At 40.6% G+C, this 21,672-nt stretch overlaps 1 protein-coding gene across 4 annotated transcripts in view; it reads left to right on the top strand.

Moving 5' to 3' along the window:
- Positions 1-21,672, top strand: part of FRMD4B (FERM domain containing 4B) — a 275,548-nt gene that overhangs the window by 236,054 nt on the left and 17,822 nt on the right. For all 4 annotated transcript variants that reach the window (XM_060022883.1, XM_060022884.1, XM_060022881.1 and 1 more), the window contains 7 exons: positions 12,947-13,023; positions 14,562-14,700; positions 15,181-15,322; positions 16,454-16,587; positions 16,684-16,803; positions 17,967-18,195; positions 20,680-20,736. In XM_060022883.1, the coding sequence (XP_059878866.1) occupies positions 12,947-13,023; positions 14,562-14,700; positions 15,181-15,322; positions 16,454-16,587; positions 16,684-16,803; positions 17,967-18,195; positions 20,680-20,736 (898 nt within the window). The remainder of the gene's footprint in view (positions 1-12,946; positions 13,024-14,561; positions 14,701-15,180; positions 15,323-16,453; positions 16,588-16,683; positions 16,804-17,966; positions 18,196-20,679; positions 20,737-21,672) is intronic.

Below are 21,672 nucleotides of genomic sequence, written 5' to 3'. Positions count from 1 at the left end.
GAGTCTGTTTCTTTTTTGTAGATAGGTTCGTTTGTGTCATATTTTAGATGCCACATATAAGTGATATCATATGGTATTTGTCTTTCTGACTTACTTCACTTAGTATGATAATCTCTAGTTGCATCCATGTTGCTACAAATGGCATTATTTCATTCTTCTTTATGGCTGAGTAGCATTCCATTGTATGTATGTATCACATCTTCTTTATCCATTCATCTGTCATGGACATTTAGGTTGTTTCCATGTCTTGGCTGTTGTGAATAGTGGTGCTGTGAACCTGGAGGTGCGTGTATCACTTTGCTGTGTAGTTTTGTCTGGATACACGCCCAGGAGTGGGATTGCTGGATCATATGATAATTGTATTTTTAGTTTTCTGAGGAACCTCCATACTGTTTTCCATAGTGGCTGTTGATACTGCTTCATTTAGACTTTGTCAGCATGTATACTAAGTTTTTACAGAGAGAAAGAAATCTTACTATTCCATACTATGTCATATTTCTCCAAATCACTTCTAAAACAGATGTCTTTTTACTCTTTTTAAAGCTGACTAGGATTCCATGGTGCTGAAATACATAATTTATTTAACCAGTCCTCTCTTGATGGACGTTTGGGTTGTTTCCATTGTGGGAAGAGTGGGTTGGAGGATAATAAATTTCAGCTAAGGCAAATAACTAGCCCCTATTATCTATTTTGTAAGATCATGTTTTCTTAAGGTAGACCTCATCCATGTTAACATTTTTTTTTTGGCAATTTATTTCTTCCCTGAATTTTACTTTAAGAAATAACATTTCTTTGGTTTTTCTCAATCTTGCATGTAAAATATAACTTAAATCGACTCACAAGTAATTTCTTAGCTGTTGTGGCTTGAGAAAATTGAGATTCTCACAGACTCCAAATGCATCTACTAAAAACAACCAGGCTTTCTTCCAAAATAATGGTGAATCAGAATCTACACAGTAAATATTGCTGTTAATTTCCTCTCAGTTGCTCATGACTCACAGGCCTTTCTTTACATTCACAGTTTCATAGAAATTGGTAAATATTGTTTGACACTGATCATAATCAGGTTTGCTTGTTCATTTCAGAGTCTATAGACAATGATCAGAAGCCACTTCCTTTTTTCAGTGTGCAAGAGTTTTCCTATTTCATTTTCAAGACATGTCATTCAGGTGGAAAAGGACCATAAACAGGCCATCTGGCGTCATCACTGTCTTGCTTTCTCTTTCTTGGTTATTTTAGTAGGTGTCCACTTTGTACCACTGCTTGCTTTCTCCTTGCTTCTTCTGTTAAACCTGACAATGGGTTTTGCTTCCGTATCTTTATTTTTTCCTGTCTAGACAACTTAAGAGTTTCATTGGCAGGAGGACGTTCTAACGTCCCTGTCTTGGCTTAGTTGCACAAATAAGGGAATGCCTAACTTAAAGGGACGTGAGCACTGACATGTAGAAGGAGGCTTACGCTTCAGCTGTCTGCATGGACCTATGTTCCAGCAAGTTACCAATGGCCGGGCAGGAATGAAGGTCCTATTGCCAAATTGGAATGAAACAAAGGCTGGAATGGGAGGTTGCGTAGATGCTCAGCCTCTTGAATCACATGCCTGCTGCATTATAATTACATGGCTTAAAAACAGGCCAGGAGGAGGAAGAATTACCCATGATAAGATGGCGAAAGTCCGTTTTGAAAAAGGGTTGGTCCGAGGTCCCCAGGCTGAGGCCTCTGTCCTTTCCACATAATGTCTCTCAGTTATAGGGTCTGAATATTGGGGACTGTGTTTGTGTTACCTCCCAAAACACCCAGCACAGGCTCTTCATGTGTCCTGTCTATAAAGCTTTTGCCAGTCAGGGGCTTCGATTTGTTTGCAATCCACGTAGTATGATGCAACAGGGCAAGGGTTTGGGAAGCAATCCAAAGACTGTCTCTGATGTCATTTGCTGTGTGACCTTGGACATGTTGCTTAACCTCTCTTTAACTTTAGTTTCCTCCTCTGTACAATGGTAATACCACCAACTACTAGGGTGGTTGTAAGAATTAATGCGATTATATTTAGTGTCGTGCCGGATGCACAGTCATAACTCCATAACTGGTAATTACTCATTTGTAGTGAGGGAGAGAGACGATAAAGAAGGGTATGAGAAATAGTCTTGGATCACTGGTTAAGGAAGGACCCAACATTGCTACAAACCCAGAGCCCTAGTGTCCCACATAAGAGTCCACACTCACAGTTACTATTTTCAGAGACTGGTAAGCATTCTGCCCCTCCCAATTCATTAACCACAATGCCCTAAGGTATGATGCAAATTAAGAGAAATTTTTTAACTTCTGAGTTACAATCCACAAAAATTACGGTATTAAAAAATCAGGTCATAAGCAGTTTTTCTTTTAAATCCTTCCTTTGTGCATGAAATGTGTCATTGCAAACTCTCAGGGAAGGTGAAACATCCCAGAACTCAACTTCAAATCGTAGGATGTTCAAACTTAAAAACGATGAAGCTTTATTTAAAAAAGAAAAATTCAAACACGTGCCTTCTAGGTTTTTATTGTTCATTCGGTATTTCAAGGAAAAATGTCTGTTCTTCACAAAGAAGTAGACAATGGGTCTGTGGCTGAGTAAAGTATTAATATATGTCATGACTGATTTGTACCCCTCTAGCAAGTTATTTCCCTGGGGAAAACCAGAACCTGTCAGAGGTGGGAGGAAAAAAAATGACATGCTAGTCAAGGTGTTACAGGTAGACCATAGTAGGATAAAATGATTTTCAAGATTAGTATCTTTGGCATTATAAGACTAATAAAGTCTTGTGATACATGTCATTACCCCAGGGCATTTCAGGGTGGGGAAAAGGTCTTTAGCCATCAGTTAACCGAGTTTTTTAAATTAATTGGAATTCCCAATTGCCTAGAGCAGAATTAAGTAACCAGCCCAAAAGTCTTCCTGTTTCCTTTAAACTCAGTGGCTTGCTTATTTCTCTAAGCACGGCCATCTTGATCATTTCTAAACCCACCTGGCTTCCTCCAACACTACCCCATCACCATGGACCTCCATTAGGATGCTGCTTCTAAAGCTGCTTAAATTCTAGGTGAGGTTAACTATAGGAGAGACAAGAGGATGTGTGCCATCCAGTTGTATTATACTTTCTACATCAATACAAAATGAAGTATGATGTGCAGGGAGAAAAACAATTACAGAATGTCACCCAGAGACCAGTCCATCCGGTCTATACTTTGTAAAGTATATGATTAAGCTCCCACCACACCAGGAATCAATTTGATCGTTAAAACCTTCTACAGAGTCAGTGGGAGGAGAACTCCAACCCTATAGCGTGGATTTGAAATAAGAACCAGTCTGGCACTCCACTTACTGGTTGGCTGACCTGGAGCTGTCACTCAACCTTCTGGGTCTTTATTTTCTCAACTATCAAAATCAAAGAATTCTATCTACCTACCTCACAGGTCATGATGTACACCCAATGAGTTAGTGAATTCTTTCACTGACTATATATTTTTCTTTTCTTGTTTTAAATTTATTTTTTTTGAAGTATAGTTGATTTACAATGTTGTGTTATTTTCATGTTTACAGCAAAGTGATTCAGTTACACACATGTGTATATATATATTTTTTCAGAATCTTTTCAGATTCTTTTCAAAATATTGAGTACAGTTCTCTGTGCTATCCAGTAGGTCCTTGTTGGTTATCTATTTTATATATAGTAGTGTGTATATGTTAATCCCAAACTCCTAATTTACCCCTCCCCCTGCCTCTTTTCCATAGATATAGAAAACAAACTTATGGTTAATTATTTTTCCCTCACACCATACTCTAATTTATAGAAAGTTTACTGGGCAGCATAGGCATTTGTCTTTTCCTCCTATAGTTAATCACTATTGGAATTTGAAGCAGCTCTTCTAAAACAGGGTACTCTCAGAGAATTGGATGGGCATTGGTAAGTCTCCATTTCCATCTCACCACCGGTAGGCGGATGGAAAGAAGCCAAGGCAAGCAGCCTTATTCATAAAATCACCAAGTTTAGGGACTCCCGTGGTGGTCCAGTGATTAAGAATCTGCCTTCCAATGCAGGGGACGCAGGTTCAATTCCTCGTCGGGGAACTAAGATCCCACATGCCTCGGGGCAACTAAACCCACACGCCACAACTAGAGAGTCCGTTCACCGCAACAAAAGATCCCACGTGCCAAAACGAAAGATCCCGCGTGCCGCAACTAAGACCTGACACAGCCAAATAAATAAATAAATAAAATATTTTTTTTAAAAAGGTTTAAAGAAAAAAATCACCAAGTCTAACTGCAAAGGAGGCTGGGCAGTGTATACTCTAGGTGGGTGTTCATGGACAAAGCCATCACTCAAGGTGTTTTGTTAGAAGGAAAAATAGATCCTGAGGGTGATAAGTAGTTCCTGTCACTCTGTGTTTGTTTCCTTGGAAGTCTTCCAGGGGGATGGTAAATAAACAAGTGAGCAGAGAATGAAGACATAAGTATACATTTTGAATAATCTCTGATGGAAACAAATGAGACGGAGGGACAAAAATGGGATGGGTAGGGATGTTTCAGGCCTCTCTGAGAAAGGTGACATTTAAGCTGAGACCTGAAGTGTGAGAAGGAGCCAGGCTTAAAACAAAGAATGGGTTGGCACGTTCATGTCAGAGAACAGTGTATGCTGATGGGAGGGAGGTGGGCGCGTTATAGAAACTGAGAGACGCCTACAGCTAGAGCTTAAAGAGTGAGTGTGTCCCCTGTAGAAACTGAAGGTGATGGTTGAAAAAGAGGAAAGGGCTGCTGGACAGGCAAAACCATTCGATTTCATTATCTCATCTGCTACTCTGTGTCTCTAGGCATTTACCAAATGGCTGACTTGCTGGCACATACAGAAAAATGAAAGGTAGCTCTCTAATAGGATGGACCAGTCCAAATGCAGAGAAAGCCAGTTAGTACATAAAGCATGGTGAAAATTTTTTCTATCACGGGGCATAAACAGTAAAGTTTTCTTCATTCTGTACTTATAACCAAAGATGGGTTTGGTTTTAATTCACTCATCCTTCAGGAGCAAACCTCTAACAAAGTGCAATGTACTCTGATATTTTTCCAAAAAAAAAAAATAATGAGCCCATTCTGTCTGGAAGGGCCCTATCGTACTTGATATATATTTTTTAAGATTTATTAATTATTTATTTAACTTATCTTTGGCTGCGTTGGGTCTTAGTTGCCGCATGCAGGGTCTTCGTTGAGGCGTGCGGGATCTTTCGTTGTGGCACATGGGCTTCTCTGTAGTTGTGGCGTGCAGATTTTCTCTTCTCTAGTTGTGGCGCCCAGGCTCCAGAGCACGTGGGCTCTGTAGTTTGCGGCACACGGGCTCTAGCTGAGGCGCGCCAGCGCAGTAGTTGTGGCCCGTGGGCTTAGTTGCCCCGCGGCATGTGGGATATTAGTTCCCCGACCAGGGATCGAACCCGAGTCCCCTGCATTGGAAGGTGGTTAACCACTGGACCACTGGGGAAGTCCCCTACTTTATATTCTTTATCTCGTTTAAGGAAAAAGCCCAGTCCCAGTCGTCAAGGACCTGACAACCCATCTGGAAAGACAAAATCATGTTCAAAAATTAGAGATTTTTATTGAAAATATTTAATAAGCAGACTAGGTACCAACCTGTGAGGAGGGATGCCAGCTGTAAACATCCAGAAGAGCCATGCAGGTGTCTCTGAGTGACAGGCCAGCCCTGGTTATACCAGATATGTGCAGTGAGCGCTCTATTGCAAGTACTAACAGAAGTCATTAGATCAGCTCTCAGAGGTTAGAGATTTGGCCACAGAGGGAATTTATATGAGGTGGCATCCTCTTAGATGGTCAGATTTTTATATCATGCATTTTCTGATACCCAGGACTTCTTTGTCTAAATAAACGTTTCCAAAAATACTCAGAATGTTTCACTCCTTGTGTTTAAGACCTGATGTTTTGTGTGTGAAGGGTTATCACATCACATCTGAAAAAGTAATTTTCTCTACCTGAGTGTGTACCATTTGGTGTGTTCCCGGGCATTGAGAGCATGGCCTCTTGTAGTCTGATCAGTTGTTCAAAGTCCTTCTGGGAGGGAACATTTGCATTTAGAGAACAATCCAGGGCTTCCCTGGTGGCGCAGTGGTTGAGAGTCCGCCTGCCGATGCAGGGGACACGGGTTCGTGCCCTGGTCCGGGAGGATCCCGGAGCGGCTGGGCCCGTGAGCCGTGGCCACTGAGCCTGCGCGTCCGGAGTCTGTGCTCCGCAGCGGGAGAGGCCGCAGCAGTGAGAGGCCCGCGTACCGCAAAAAAAAAAAAAAAAAAAAAGAAAACAATCTAGACATCTCTTTGTTCCTAAAGACATACCTAGTTGAGATAAAGAGAAATCCAAAATTCATTATTTTATAGCAAAAATTTTATCTTCTTCATCAACACACTTCACCCACCAAAGCATAGTTATGTCACCAGAAATTATCGTCTGAGTCAGGTGTTCTCATTCTCTGCGCTATTTATGTTTTGGGCCAGATCATTTTGTCCTGAGCATGGTCTCATATTCAGCAGCGTCCCTGGCCTCTAACCACAAGATGCTAGTAGCAGCCTCCCCTCCAGTGTGATAAACGAGAAATGTCTCCAGACATGGCCAGATGTTCTGGGAGTTGTGGGTGAGGGTGGGAAGTGAAGAGAAATCATCATTGCTGGAGAACCACTAGTCTCAGTAAAATGTGAGAGACTGAGTTCTTTTCTGCAAATGGCTGCCATAATTGCTGCCGTTTTCTTCCTATGAGGTTGAACTGGGAATTACTCTCTTTCTCTTTCTTTTTTGGTTAACATAACAAATCTCTGTAGAATACTCCTCCCAAGTAAGAAAGGCAGGATAGTGTGCTCTGGTAACTGGGGAATTTGGAGCCATGGTTGTGCTTGGGTGTGAATCCCAGATCTGCCCCTATTTAACTTTGGGACCTTGGCCAATTAAACCTCTCTGAGCCTCAGTTTTCTCTTCTGTGAAATGGGGCTAAATGTAGTACCTCCCCATAAGGTTGTTGGGAAGACTCATTCTCAGTCACACAAATATTTGGTCGAAATGGATAGCTGGATAGAAGGTAGGTCAATTTGGCTTTCTCAAAGCTCATCATCCTGCAAAATTCTCATTTTCTGGTACTCCAGGAGGCCAAACAGATCTGCTAGCTGGCTTGTGGGTACTAACAGTACACTCATCAAGTGTAACTTTTTTTAAATGAAAAAAGAATAAATCAATAATACAGTGATCTTGTTTTGCATCACGTTACAGCAGGGGAATCACCCCATGTGAGTCATTATTTGATATACAGTCATACACCACGCTGCTACTATTCCAAATTTAGTCATTTCCAAGTGAATTCGCAGTTAAATGATTAACCTGTATTATAAGTTCTATTACAAAAAAAACCAAGCCTCTGATGATGTCTTTCCTATCATTGCCTAGTGTTAAACATTTGGGTGCTGTCTACTTTCAATCCATCAAGATTCAAAGAGACAGTGCATCCTTTCTGCCCAAGACTTTTCCTTGTCTTTCGCTACCCCAAAGGTCCCCCTTGCTGGTAGTGGGTCACACTCCTCAGCATTTTTGTACATGCTAGGGCATGTCTCTTCTGGGTGCTCCAGTCAGGAGGGAGCTTGCTAGCTTGCTGCCGTTGCGTCTCCCTGTGGACGTGCCTTTGACACATTCCCTTGCCCCTCCTCTATGATCTCTGTGATACAGGAACAGTGAACAGATTCCCTACCTAGAGGGTGTATCAGGAAGCCACCAATGAAATCAACAGAGATACAGCCGTTTTTACAGAGGCTGAAGCTCATAGAATTGGAAATCTGAGGGACACAGAAGTGTCAACAGAATAACTTGACTATTTCTCATCAGTGGAAAGACAGATATGGGATCCAGACAGCAGTTTCTAGTTCTCTTTCTGCTGTTAAGTGGCTCTCCTCCATCTTCAGAAGAGATGATAAAATAAGGGAATTGGACTGAGGGTCCTTCCTAACAGATGCAGCTAGCTTTATCGCTTACTAAATGTTGATTCTCTGAGCCAGGCACTGTGCTAAGTGCTTCATAAACATAATCTCACTAAACCCTTCCAGCAGCCCTCTGAGGCAGGCATTGTTGGTCCCATTTTACAGATGAGGAAACTGAGACTCAAGAAAGTTAAGCAACTTGCCAAATAAAGCGCATGTGGTGAAATCAGCATGTAAACCAAGCAATCTGATGTGGTCCAATCGGTTCAGGTAAGCATCACAAGGAAGGGGACCTGGCTGTTATTTGCCAACAAGAATAGGACCTCACGCATAGAAGGTGGACAAGAAATATTTGTTAATTGAAGAGGAATGTGTAAAGGACTCCAAGAGCTACTTAAGTGTGTGACTCCCGGTTTCCTAAAAGTCCCTCTGCTTTTCCTTACAGTCTTTTTTCCTAAAGTTTGACAATGGCCTCAGATGTTTAGGAACCAGTGTGACTGTAGCATAGGAAGGGGAAAGAGGTGATTTCTTCCAGTTCTTTAAGGCTGTAATAGTGGGTGGCTATCAGTAACTAAATATTGAGGTTTATTTAGTTTTCCACAAAATGGCTTAAATATTCAACCCATGCATCTCATTAAATAAAGTGTAATAACGTGTGGCAAATTATTCTAAAACCGTCAACTTCCTTTACACCTAAGGATAAAGACTATGGCATTTTACACACGTTCACTTTTAATATAAGATTTGATGCAGCTTTGGTTTTCTGTGTCAGTTATTAAATTTTTGACACTTTCTTTTTTTAAGACAAGGTGATCTGTGACCTAAGGAAACATTCTCTTCCTGTTGTAGTTTTTTGATTATCTCTTTGTTACTATCGTTGTTCACATTGCTCCTCTTTGACTTTTTTGTTTTATCTTTGTTTATTTATTTTGTAATCTCAAAGTAGTCCATGCTATTATTTCATCTCTTGCTATCTACTTCCTTCTTTTGATGCTAAAGGGCACAACTAATCATTCTAGATGAGAGTAGAGTAGAAAGAAGTCCTTAAGACCTAATTTATGGTTTTATTGTCGCCATGCGAGTATTTCCTTTCATTACTAACACCATGAATTCTAAACACAACACAATTTCAAACTCATCCCTCCTAGTGAGTGCTACATAAACAACAATAAATACTAATTAATGAATGTCATTATGCTTTTTAATGATCACTTTAGAAAACAGTCCAGTTTCGTGCTCATAACTCTGTGTTGCAAAGCAAATAAAAGTCCTCTTCTCCTACCCCCCACCCCCAAATCTCCAAGAGTGGGAATTTTGTCTTGGGCAAATTTTTGTTTTTCTGTTTTAATACGAAAATTACAAATTTTGTTTATACATACACATTCATATAATATAATATATATAATAGTCTTGTTCTATCCTGTAAGACATCGTACCCTGTAATAGTCCTCCTCTGTATGAGCACCAGTGTTCTCCAAACAGTGGAGAATGTGAAGCATGCTTTGCTCCCTTCTACCTTCCTTTGAATTTTGTTCTTTTTTCTTAAATGGTTTCTTGTGACCATTCTTCATCTTTCAGGTGATTTAGAGTATTCCTTATATGTCAGGCCATTTCTCTCTCTTTCTTTTCTTTTCTTTTCTTTTCTTTTTTTGGCTCTGCTGCATGGCTTAGCTTGCAGGGATCTTAGTTCCCCGACCAGGGATTGAACCCCGGGCCAACGGCAGTGAAAGCGCTGAATGCTAACCACTAGACCGCCAGGGAATTCCCTGTCAGGCCATTTCTGTAATACAGAGGCCCCAACAAGTCAGGTCAGCTTGGTGGCTATTTCTTTGGCATTTTCCTATTATCCTTCCATTGGTCCGAAGTCTTGAGTGATTTTGACCAGAGGGGGGCCTTTTATTTACCCTTTAAGGAAAACACTTAAGGACAAAAAGGACAGGAATGAAGATCGGGCAGCTGCCTGCTATGTGCCAGGTGCTGTCCTAGCATGACATGTTGCATGAGCAATGGAATCCACTTTAACCTCGGCTCCATTGCCATTTTCAGAGCCTTGTCCTGCCCTCTGAGATGGAGAACTCCAAGATAATTTAAAAGCACAATAGAAGAATGATTTCAGAAATTTCAAAAGAAAAACTAGCTTATTTCCAGCTGCCAGCTAGATCAAGAGCAGCTGCAATTAGAAGTGTTTTCCTAGCAACTTCAAACATTGATAAGAATCACAGAGGTAATACCTGCATAAAATAGAGGCCTCCCAAATGGTTAGGGAGTGGAAATCTCACTCTTGTGTGAAACAGACCAACCTTTGGTCATTTTATACAAACTTCTATTATTTTAATTTTTAGAAATTAAAAAAGTACAGGAATACCAAGAATGTGACTACACCTGCATAACCACTTAAATTGACGATTACTAATATTTTGTTATATTTACTTCATCTTTTTTTTTTTTTGCGGTACGCGGGCCTCTCACTGTTGTGGGCTCTCCCGTTGCGGAGCACAGGCTCCGAACGCGCAGGCTCAGCAGCCATGGCTCACGGGCCCAGCCGCTCCGCGGCATGTGGGATCTTCCCGGACCGGGGCACGAACCCGCGTCCCCTGCGTCGGCAGGCGGACTCTCAACCGCTGCGCCACCAGGGAAGCCCTCAACTTGTTTTTATTAATAAAGTAAATCAAACATGACTGGTAACATTGAAGTTTTCTGTGCCACTTACGCCTCATACATTCTACCGTCCCCAACCGCTATCACGAAGGAAGCTTGTGCCATTCCTCTTCACTTTTATACTCTTACAGGCACATATATGAAATTACATTTTGCAAAAGCTTTCCAGGGATCGAACCTGGGCAATAGCAGTGAAAGCACCAAGTCCTAACCCACTGGATCTCCAGGGAATTCCCTGCAAAAACTTAGGATTTCAGGTGGGGAAATGGCTTTGCCTTTCAGACTTAAAAATGCAGTCTCATTCCCATAACTTCGTTTGCAAACCAGTTGCCATCTAATTATTTCACTCTTTAAATTAGCTGAAACCCTTCACCTTTTAAGTAGGGTTTTTGCTTGCAGGGGGACCGTCTGCTGTCCGTCTGCTGGCAAAAGCGCTAGTATTTCACGTTTGTAAGTGATAAGAGGGAGAGGTGGCGGCTTTCGGAGATCAGGTTTCAAGTCTGGCCCTGGTTTTATGTGTGTGGGAATGGACGCAAAGGAAAACACAGCTGAGCTGTATTGTGGCTCTTCCTGTCAAACCTGTTCGTGTCCAGGGTGAGTTAAGCGGGGGAGCAATGTCTCCCTCACCCAGCCTCTAGTGAAGTTTATGCCTGGATTCAAAGCAGCTTACTTCCCAGGAAACAACCATCTGAATCTACCCCGTACGGGATTTGAAAAATGTGTCTCTGTCCTGGGAAAATCTGCTAGAGAGAACTTGGCTGTCCTCTTCCTGATCAAAGAAGGAGTGGAACTGGGGTGATGTCACTCGGTGGAGTTACTGATGTCAGTAGGGTGTCAGCCGTGGGAGGTTCGGTTTGTGAAACTGAGTTACACCTAAGTGTCTTAGGAAACTCCATTCAGAACTCACCGGAGCTGCCCCGCCAGGACGGGGCGGGGAGGGAGAGAGCACCTCGGACTTTTCCTTCCCATTTCTGTCCCACTTTTGGAACCTTGGGATTAAAAGAAATGAAAGCCTCAAACCTATGGACATTTTAGAAAATCGGTATGTAGCTTTAAACTCTCACAAATCCTTCTTTCTACCTGGGTGATGGTTGTAGTTACAGACACTACGTGTTCAGACCATGAAGGGCTGTGTTCTTAGTGGGTGCTGGTTTATTTTACTCCGTTTGGGACTGGGGGTCCAGTTTGAAAACGTCTGTCTTCCAGCTATATGTGCACAGGAACCTTTAGCTCGTGCTGTTGCTCTTCGTGAGGTTTACATGTTGGTGAAAAGTCTTGGTTCCCGGACCCCAGGAAATGGTTTTGCTGATCATGCATTGCAGAGAAGTTACTATCTTGATGATTAAAATGCTTTTTGAAGATTGTCTGGACATAATTTTAAAATCCAGCCGAAGTCTAATAATGGAATGAAATCGCTGTGCTAGTATTTCTCTCATCATCAAGACTGGGATGGAGAAAAGAAATTCAACTATGACGTCAAAGTTAAAAGGACAAGCAGGGGCTCAGGTTAACGTGAGGGGTTGGGAATGAACCCAGAAAGTGCAGCAGGGCACACTCAGTTCTGTGAATGAGCTGCTTTTCACAAGTTATTTATTAGATTTCAGATGCCCACTGCCAGTAAGTAAGTTCTCTTTCTCCCAACCAACTGGCAGATAACACCCAGTGTAGCATTAGAATGTCAGCAGTAGAAATGGGTTCTATTTACAAAAGCTGGAGGCTCTAGCTCAGAAACCAAGAGGTCAGTGTCAGTGTTCAGTCCCACCCTACCCTGCCTCCATTTCCAAATGCTCGGTTTCTGTCCCATTTAGAGGAACTCTTGTAGGCGGGAAACTGGTATCTCAGAGACTCACCCCTGCTTGGGGTTCCATTTTACTTTCACTTCGCATTCTTTTGAATTTAATCTGTGGTCTTATTGAGACAACCCTTTGAATTTCTTTCCATTTAAATATGAAGTCAACGTCTTTGAACAGAAGGCATATGGGCTTACTGGAATCGACGATTTCCTTACCCTTTTATTTAGTTGAGTCAGAGGAAAAATAGTATGCATGTTCCCCACAGTTGCTTGGTTTTATTGTTCAGGAAAGATTGAGGAGGTGAAGATTACCATCAGAAAAAGATTTCAGGTTATAGTTGGTTTGTAAAAAGACTGCATTACATATTCGTGCCTAATCTTAGTGCTTAATTCTTAATCTTAATTCTAGTCTTAATCCTTGATTTTTTCATTATTAAGCTGATTTCTAGATTTAGTAAAAGTTAACCTTAATCAAAGCTGTGTGGCTTTTCTGTTTTCTTCATTTCTTAGTTATTCCAGTGGAAACAGCTGGAGAACTTATATTTCCGTGAGAAAAAGTTTGCTGTTGAAGTTCACGATCCACGGAGGTGAGGATCCCAGACTGTTTCCTGTATGAGCCTGGTGACCATCCAGATATGCTGCTCTCAAATTCACGTGCGCGTGTTGTCATTTCTCTTGGGCATATATGTACGATTGTAATCGCTTGATCAAATGGTAACTCTTTAACCTTTTGAGGAACTGCCAGACTGTTTTCCAAAGAGGCTACACACCCTTTTACATTCCCACCAGCCATGTGCGTGGTTTCATTTTCTCCGCATTCTCCCTAACACTTGTTATTTTTAGGTGTGTGTGTGTGTGTGTGTGTGAGAATAGCCATCCCGGTGGTGTGCAGTGATAAGCTCGTACTGCTTTGAATTTGCACGCTGAGCATCTTTTCACGGGCTCATTGGCCGCTTGTACATCTACTTTAGAGAAATGTCTATTCGGATCCTTTGCTCATTTTCAAGTTTGGTGTTCTTGGTCACTTAAATAAAAAGTTGCTAAATTATCTACGTGAGTTGAAGTCAGGATGTAGGCTCTCCAAGTTCTTCAGAGGAATTCCCTATCAGCCCTCAGCGGTTGCTTTTCAGATAAGTTTATGGATATTTGGAGGTCTGAGGGATGGAGGAAACAGCTGTGACAAAAAGATGACCCAAAGAGATAAGGCAAATTCCTACAAAGCACATTGGTGCCCTTCTCCTACCCCCACCCCTACTCAGTGTCTGCTTCCCCCCTCTGCCCCATCTTTCTCTCTCTTGCTCTCTCCTGACTCTGACCCTCTCTCCTCTTTTTATCTGGTGCATAAGCAGTACTGTGGACCAGTTTTGGACATGCATCATATTATTATGTTCATCCTCTGACAGTGCCAGAGCCAGACAATTCTACCTAGACCTGAGATGCTCTCTTACCTTAAGGAAGGTGCTGATCCCGCAGATCCTGGTTGCTTTGTCTTTAAAATATTATCACGTTTATTCCCGCCTTCTTGTGATGGTCGCACATCCTATGGTCTTTAACTAAACGTTTTTATTACAGCCTCTAATGTGGCTAATTCTCATCTGCTGCTTTTTTTAAATATTTAATTTCTGTTATTTCCAATATCATGCTTCTATACAGAATGCAGAATGTGTGTATTTATGCACGTGACCATACTAGACTTAGGTTCTTCTAAAATATTATACAGTTGGTATATTAGTAATCATTTTCCTTTTTAAATTAATTTATTTTTTAATTTTATGTTGGAGCATAGTTGATTAACAATGTTGTATGAGTTTCAGGTGTACAGCAGAGTGATTCAGTTATACGTATACATGTATCTGTTCTTTTTCAAATTCTCTTCCCATTTTCTCATCTGCTTTTGAGTGTGTGAATGTGTTGTTTAATATGCTGCTTTGACAGAGAGCTATTACCCAGGTGGGGTTGGTTTTCTCATAAAAGGAGAAAATCAGAAGCTTGGCCCCTGAGAGCAAAAGAGTTTTGGCAGAGCCCAAACAATTAAGGGGAAGCTTTGTTACATTACCCACTGGGTACATTTTATGTTATGCTGGGCCCGAGACAGATTGTTTGAGTGCTTTCCTTACTCTTTCAGAATTTCAGTATCCAGAAGGACCTTTGGGCAAAGTGGCCTCTTTGTGCAAACGTGGTATGCGAACTCTTCTCTCATCAAGTCCATCTGGGTAATGGCGATTAGTCAGCATCAGTTTTACTTGGACCGGAAGCAAAGCAAAGTAAGTAACTAGAAGCATTTCTATAAGGACAGAGTCCTGTCCCTCATTGGCTTTGTGTTCTCAAGATAAGCTTTCTCAGAAAAGATGCAAGCACGTGGGTTTTTGTTCCTTGAGTTTTGTTTTTTTAAGCTTTACTACCAATTGTTTTAATTTTTCTTACATTTAAGGAAGCGGGCAACGTATAACCTGATCTGAAAACTGTAAGATTTGCCAACTTTGTGGCATGCATGTATGTGTGTACACTCAGGATGTTTTAATGTTAATGATCGAACTATACCATGAGAAAGAATCATGCCTAGTTACTAAAACATTTTAACTGCAAAACTGAAATCTTATATTTTTGTTCTGAAAAATATCACTTTTGTATATAAAAATTTTATATTGTCCTCCGTGTTGACATTTTTATTCCATAGTAACTGAATTGCTTTATTAATTTGAAATAGGTTTAACTGAATGAATTCCATTTCAATGTTATATTAGGCAAAAATTCCTTCAGCCAGGAGTTTAGACGATATTGCAATGGATTTGACTGAGACGGGAACACCAAGGGTCTCCAAAATGGTGACACTAGAGGCAAAAAGTCAGTTCATCATGGCAAGCAACGGCAGTTTAATCTCCTCAGGTAATATTTTTGGATTAGAGAGCGTGCAAGCGATCTTTATGTTATTTCACATATTTTTCGTTGTAAACCACTTTCAAATGTATCTTTTAACCCATTTTTTTGGGAATAAATAAGCATATGGAACCTACAGTATATTGCGGTTTTGAATAAATTTTGAAATTAATTTTTAAAAGAGTATGAAGAGAAAAGAAAAGAGTATGAAGAAAGTTAAATAGTAAAGTCAGTTTGTATAATTAACAATAGATACTAAGGTAGTGAGTGCCTCAGGGTAGCTTGCAAGAATATTTTCTCCCCAAAAGGTTCATAAGCTTTTTCTTTCCCCAATATGTAGTTTTTGATACAAACAGTTATCTAATTCTCCATTTAACATAAAGTGAACCATGACTACAGCCTTCAAACCCACCTCACCCCCAAAGTGATTTTTGCCCCTAAACCCTTCCTCTGTAGAAATTTTGGATAAGAGTCTCACTAAGTATACATAACTTCACTAAAAATAATTTCTCATCTAAATCCCATTGTCAGCTTGTGAACCTGAAGCATAGAATATTCCTTTGCCTTGCTTACATTCTAAAAGAACATTCTAAACAACTATCTCAAGGAACATCTTACCTTCTCTCCTGCTCAGAAAAATGAATTTCTTCCTTGGGTGTGTCTGAAACACTAAGCATTTTATCATTGCTTCTAAAATGACTGAGCCAAAATGCAAAAGGCATATCTTATTACCAGGCTCTGTTTAATGCCCAGAAGCATGAGAAAATGTTCTCCAGTTTCCTTTTATTATGTTCAGAAACAAGGAGAAAAGAAATAAACTATTATTAAACAGCAGGTTTGGCTTAAAAATCCCTTGTCCTTTAAAAAGGAAGGAAACGGGCTTCCCTGGTGGTACAGTGGTTGAGAGTCCGCCTGCCGATGCAGGGGACACGGGTTCGTGCCCCGGCCCGGGAAGATCCCACATGCCGCGGAGCGGCTGGGCCCGTGAGCCATGGCCGCTGAGCCTACGCGTCCGGAGCCTGTGCTCTGCAACGGGAGAGGCCACAACAGTGAGAGGCCCGCGTACTGCAAAAAAAAAAAAAAAGGAAGGAAACATGCCGTGCGTAAACCTTCTCTGCCCTCCCTCCCAATCCCCACCAGGTTCTCAAGACTCAGAAGTCAGTGAGGAGCAAAAGAGAGAGAAAATCCTTGAACTCAAGAAGAAAGAAAAGCTGTTGCAAGAAAAACTTCTGAAAAAAGTTGAAGAGCTTAAGAAGATTTGTTTGCGGGAGGCTGTAAGTGTCTTCTGCTCTTAGGGAGCACTTCACATCGTGTTTGACAGTTCCAGCCAGGGTCAGTGATCTCCCTCTCGGTTCTGTCCTGTTTTACAGGAGCTCACAGGCAAAATGCCAAAGGAGTATCCACTGAACGTAGGTGAGAAACCTCCTCACGTCAGAAGGCGTGTAGGTACCGCATTCAAATTAGATGACAACTTGCTGCCGAGTGAAGAGGTATGAACACCAGCTCTGAGCGTGTCTATCAACAATGAGACAGAAATGCTGTCAGTTCTGTGTGGCTGACTTGTTCCTTTGGTTTTTGAGTTACTGCTGTACATTTTTATCTCACCAGTTAAAAGTGATCATGGAGACCAAGTTGAATTCTTTCTTTCATGCACAGTCTAGTTAAAATTGAGTTCTCTCTCATGACTTTACCCCCGCCAGACAGAAAGAGCACTAAATGAACTCTAAATGTTTATAAATTGAGAAATATTTTTGTAAGAATTAAGACTTCCAGCACTAGAGTCTCCCACTTAAAACCAAGTAGCCTTTGGCAGATCGTTGACCCTCTGTGAAGTCTCAGTTCTTGGGTTTTCTCATCAATAAAATGGGGGTAATGATTGTTCTTCCCTCTGAGAGATGCAAGGAGTATTCAGTGAGATAACACATGTATAGCACTTGGGTATAATAAAGTTAAAATATTGGTTAGCCAATATAGAGGGTACTTTCTCATCTGCATGACATCAGACACTATGACCCTACTCGTGTTTCTTGCAGAAGTTTAGCCATCTTGGCTTTAGAAAATGATAGCAGTTTCCATTAATAATAAAGTGAGCATTGCTATTTATTGAGTGTTCACTGTATACCCAGCTCTGAGCTAAGCAATGCACATACATTATTTCCTTTAATCTTCACCATAGTTTCATAAGGTGGGTGTTATCTCCCTTTTAAAAATGAAAAAAAAATCGAAGCATTAAAAATTAAGCAATATGTCCAGGGTCATGCAACCAGGAATCACCCAGAAAGAGGAATCAAACCTCAATTTATCTGTTTCTAAAGCTGTGCATGTGAATATAGCATTCTCTGGCTATGAATCTTGGGTGAAGTATCCCTTCTTGAAAAATACGATCTTCATCCAACCAACTGAATGAATGGAAGGCCATTCCCTTCTTTGAAAAGGACAGAGAGTTGGACTATTCAGTTAAAGTAAATGGAGGAGGGAGGTCTTGTTTTCTAGGAAAGTGTTTGAGAATACCTAAGCAGTAAAACTTAGGATTTTGTTCTCAGAGAGCATCTGATTTGAGAGCGCATGAGAAAGAGAAATGTTATTATCTAGTACATATCACAGTGACTGTGTGTGTCCATAAAAATAAAACAGTATCATCATGTAAATGCAGGACCCTGCTTTGCAAGAACTGGAGAGCAATTTCCTAATACAGCAAAAGCTGGTTGAAGCTGCAAAGAAACTTGCCAGCGAGCCAGATCTTTGTAAAACTGTGAAGAAAAAACGAAAGCAAGATTACACGGATGCAGTGAAAAAGCTTCAGGAGATCGAAAATGCAATAAATGAATACCGAATTAGATGTGGAAAGAAACCCAGCCAGAAAGCATCAGTTATCTTACCAGGTTAGTAATTAGTAAGGTTTTTTAGAGTCACATAAGTCAATCCTCTTGATGGAATGTACCATTTCCAGACCAGTTCCTTTGGTAAGAGACAAAAGAAAGAACAGGATTAATTATGAGTTTCTTAGGATAAAAATGGTTTGGAATTTCAGTCTTACAAGTACGTTAACTTGGTTTTTAGTGACCTTCTTACTATTGTAATACTATACTATTGCATTGCTTTAATTTTCAGCTTTCATAGCAATGTTGGTTCCTAATAAGACGGATTCACCTTTAACTGGCCTGATGTCACTGCAAGAAATACATTTGAAAACACAGGATATTAAGAGAGCTGGGCCCTACCTAGTAGTTTCTCAAAGGTTTTTAATGCAGCAGACCATACATTTTCTTAAGGACCTATCCAACATATATGGATAGAAAAGAGCTCTTACAGTTATTGTCATTTATGGAGGCTATTTAAAGATACGGGCATATGTTCATGTTATATTATGGAAGGCAGAAGGCAGAATACAAAATTGTAACCATAACATGGTCCTGACATTGTATAATTATATACACACAAAGACTAATTGGGAAAGAGTTCAGAATATTAATAGCTGTAGAATTTCATGTCACTTAATTTTCTTCCTAATTATCTTCCATATTTTCAAAATTCTCAACATTATATATCTAAAACTTTAATATTCAGGAAAAAAGTAAACTGAAAAACATCTCATTTAGGTCGATTTCAAGTCCAATTGGCCTTCCATATTTATTAGCATGACTTTTAGCCTTGATCACTGGTTGAAATACGATTCTATTTCTTTGATTCCAAGACTTTTTTTTTTTTCCCATTTAAACATCTGTGAAATTGTTATAATTCTTACACTAGATGGAGTGTTACAGTTATGATCGGCAGTGCTTTTTTCTTTTTTTACTGGGACATCAAGTAATGATACATCTTAGATTTGACAAAATGTGGTAATCAGGTTTAAAGTGTACTCAGCTTCAGAGCATATGATTTGCAAAGCAGAGATATGGCTTTCAGGAAAGTGAATGCACAGACATCAACACACAAGTGTGCGTCACCTACAGCTGGGGAGTTTAGGATGGCTTTGACTCTGAATGTGAAATCCAGTTGGCCTAGTCACTGGCCACATTCTGGACCTACAGAGACGGATGATGAGCAGTGCACTTAACTTCCATAGCCATTTGTTGTGGCCCGTTCATCCCCAGCTGTGTAAGATTCAAATGTTATCCTTTTCAGTAACTGACATTTGGGCAGCGCTGGTGCCAATGGTTGAGCATATATCGGGTGGATTTTTTTAAAGCCTGCCTGACAGCTGACTCTACTGGCATTTCGCCTTCAAGCTCTACTGTGTGTCCAGTTAAGAGACAGTCCTCCTGGCTCTGATAGAGATTAACATTTGAGACTGGATGTGGAGATTCACTTCATAATGGCTTTGAAGCTTACACTGAGGTGTCGTGTTTGCCTGTAACTTTGCCCATCGTTGACGCTGAGCATGGAATGACTTGCCAGAGTACATCAACATCTGAGATATCGCTTTTTGCTAAACCCATTTTGTAACATTTGACGGGCACCAGTAGTAATCAGATCATTATGGGCATTTTCAACCACCAGAGTTCTTTCACCAGCATGCTGTGTTTAGGGAACCAAAAGTATAGCTAACATTTATTGAGCATTTGTCCTGTGCCAGGAGCTGGGCTAAGGGCTTTACATCTATTACGTCATTTAATGCTCACCAAAGCACTAAACACTAGGTACTATTCTTATCACTATTGTAGAGATGAGCCAAATGATGCTTGGAGAGATTAAGTAATTTGCCCTGGGTCTCACAGCCAGTAAGTGACAAAACCAGGATGTGAACCCAGGTCTGTCTATTTCAGTAGTTCTCACTCAGGGGCAGTTTCACGCCCCAGGGAGCATTTGGCAATGTCTGCAGACGTGTTTGATTGTCAAAACTGAGGGTGGGGTGGTGTCGGCATCCAGTGGTGGAGGCTGGAGATCCTACAGTACAAGGGGCAGCACCCACCCTCCTCCACCACCACCACCCCACCCCCCGCAACAAAGAATCATCCAGTCCAAAATGTCAGTATTGCCACCCACTGTTAAGAAACCGTGGTCTGATTGAGAAGCTTATGCACCACAAGTGACCACCACACTCTATCAAGAAAAACCCCTTCTCTTCAGGGGAGGGCTCAAAAAAATAAGTGATCCTAACAGTATAGTAGATTCTCAAAGGACCGTTCTCAAACTCTGTTCCACTTCAATAAATAATCCAATGTAATATTTGTACAGTATATAAGATGTTTATACCATCAGTAGTCAATGAGTTCATTCTTACAATAGTTAACTTCCTAATGCACTGCAATTAGTTGTGTTTATCTAAATAAAAATAAGATGCACTCCATTGCAAAGGGTTTTATTGAACTATTAAGGGTGTCCAAATGTACCATTATACTAAAGGCAGTTTATTTTATTCACAGAAGACATAATCCCATCAGAAGGTAGCTCCTTGTCTGACACTACCACCTATGATGATTGTAAGTAGCTCCCCCTTTTCAGTTTAAAACGTTATATATTCTGAAATATTAAGAATATTTTTGAGTTCAGTAAAGTCTGTTTATTATTCTTCTGGGAAAAGTAGATAGCTAACTTACGTTTATGCAGAATGGCTGGGAATGGGGGATTAGGATTAACGTCTACACAGGTTAGCTCAGCATTAAATACAGTACCGTACAAATCACGACTTCAGGGAATCAGAGTACGGTAACTGGAGTGAATAGGTATCTTGATAAGGATTTGTAAGGCTCTGTAGGATTTTTTTTTTTAACGTTTGAAGTAACTATAGAGAAGTTGCGTAAGTAATACAGAGTCCTTCACCCAGCTTTGTCTACTGGTGACATTTTATATAGATAGTGTCCAATACCAAAACCAGGAAATTAGTGTTGTGTAGGCTACACTACACTACCAGGAAATAATGTAGAGTTTATCACTGTCTACTTATTCCCATTAAGTTGGAGTTTATTTTATTTTTCTTAGGAAGAAACACACATTTTAGAAATTGGGTTACCTGTCATTATGTTGGTTTCCTAGAGGTAGACTGTATCTATTGTAATGACCTGTGGTCAACATATTTCAGGAATGGATTTCATTTCAAGTGATAGAGTATTTCCTTATAATCCATTCCTTGTGCTTTAGCAGAGGAGCTCGCTATCTGTTTGATGTGATTTAAAGAATTTGGGGGAACCAGTAACCCCTACTTCTTTATCTTCCCCCAAATGGAATCGTTCATGAAAGTCTGCCATTTCAGAATCCTTCCTTTGAGCTGAGGTTTGATCATGTTTGCCATTCCTCTTTGGAAATACAAATGCCAGTGGGAGACACAACAATTCCCTAATGACTCACCGTAAATCAGATTCATCACTTTTAATGATAGGATGAGCCTTTGGTCAGCCAAGGAGGCCTAAGAACATTAA

The sequence above is a fragment of the Delphinus delphis genome, chromosome 10, assembly GCF_949987515.2.
Source record: "Delphinus delphis chromosome 10, mDelDel1.2, whole genome shotgun sequence".
Taxonomy (NCBI): Eukaryota; Metazoa; Chordata; class Mammalia; order Artiodactyla; family Delphinidae; genus Delphinus; species Delphinus delphis.
This window is presented reverse-complemented; position numbering and strand designations above follow the sequence as displayed.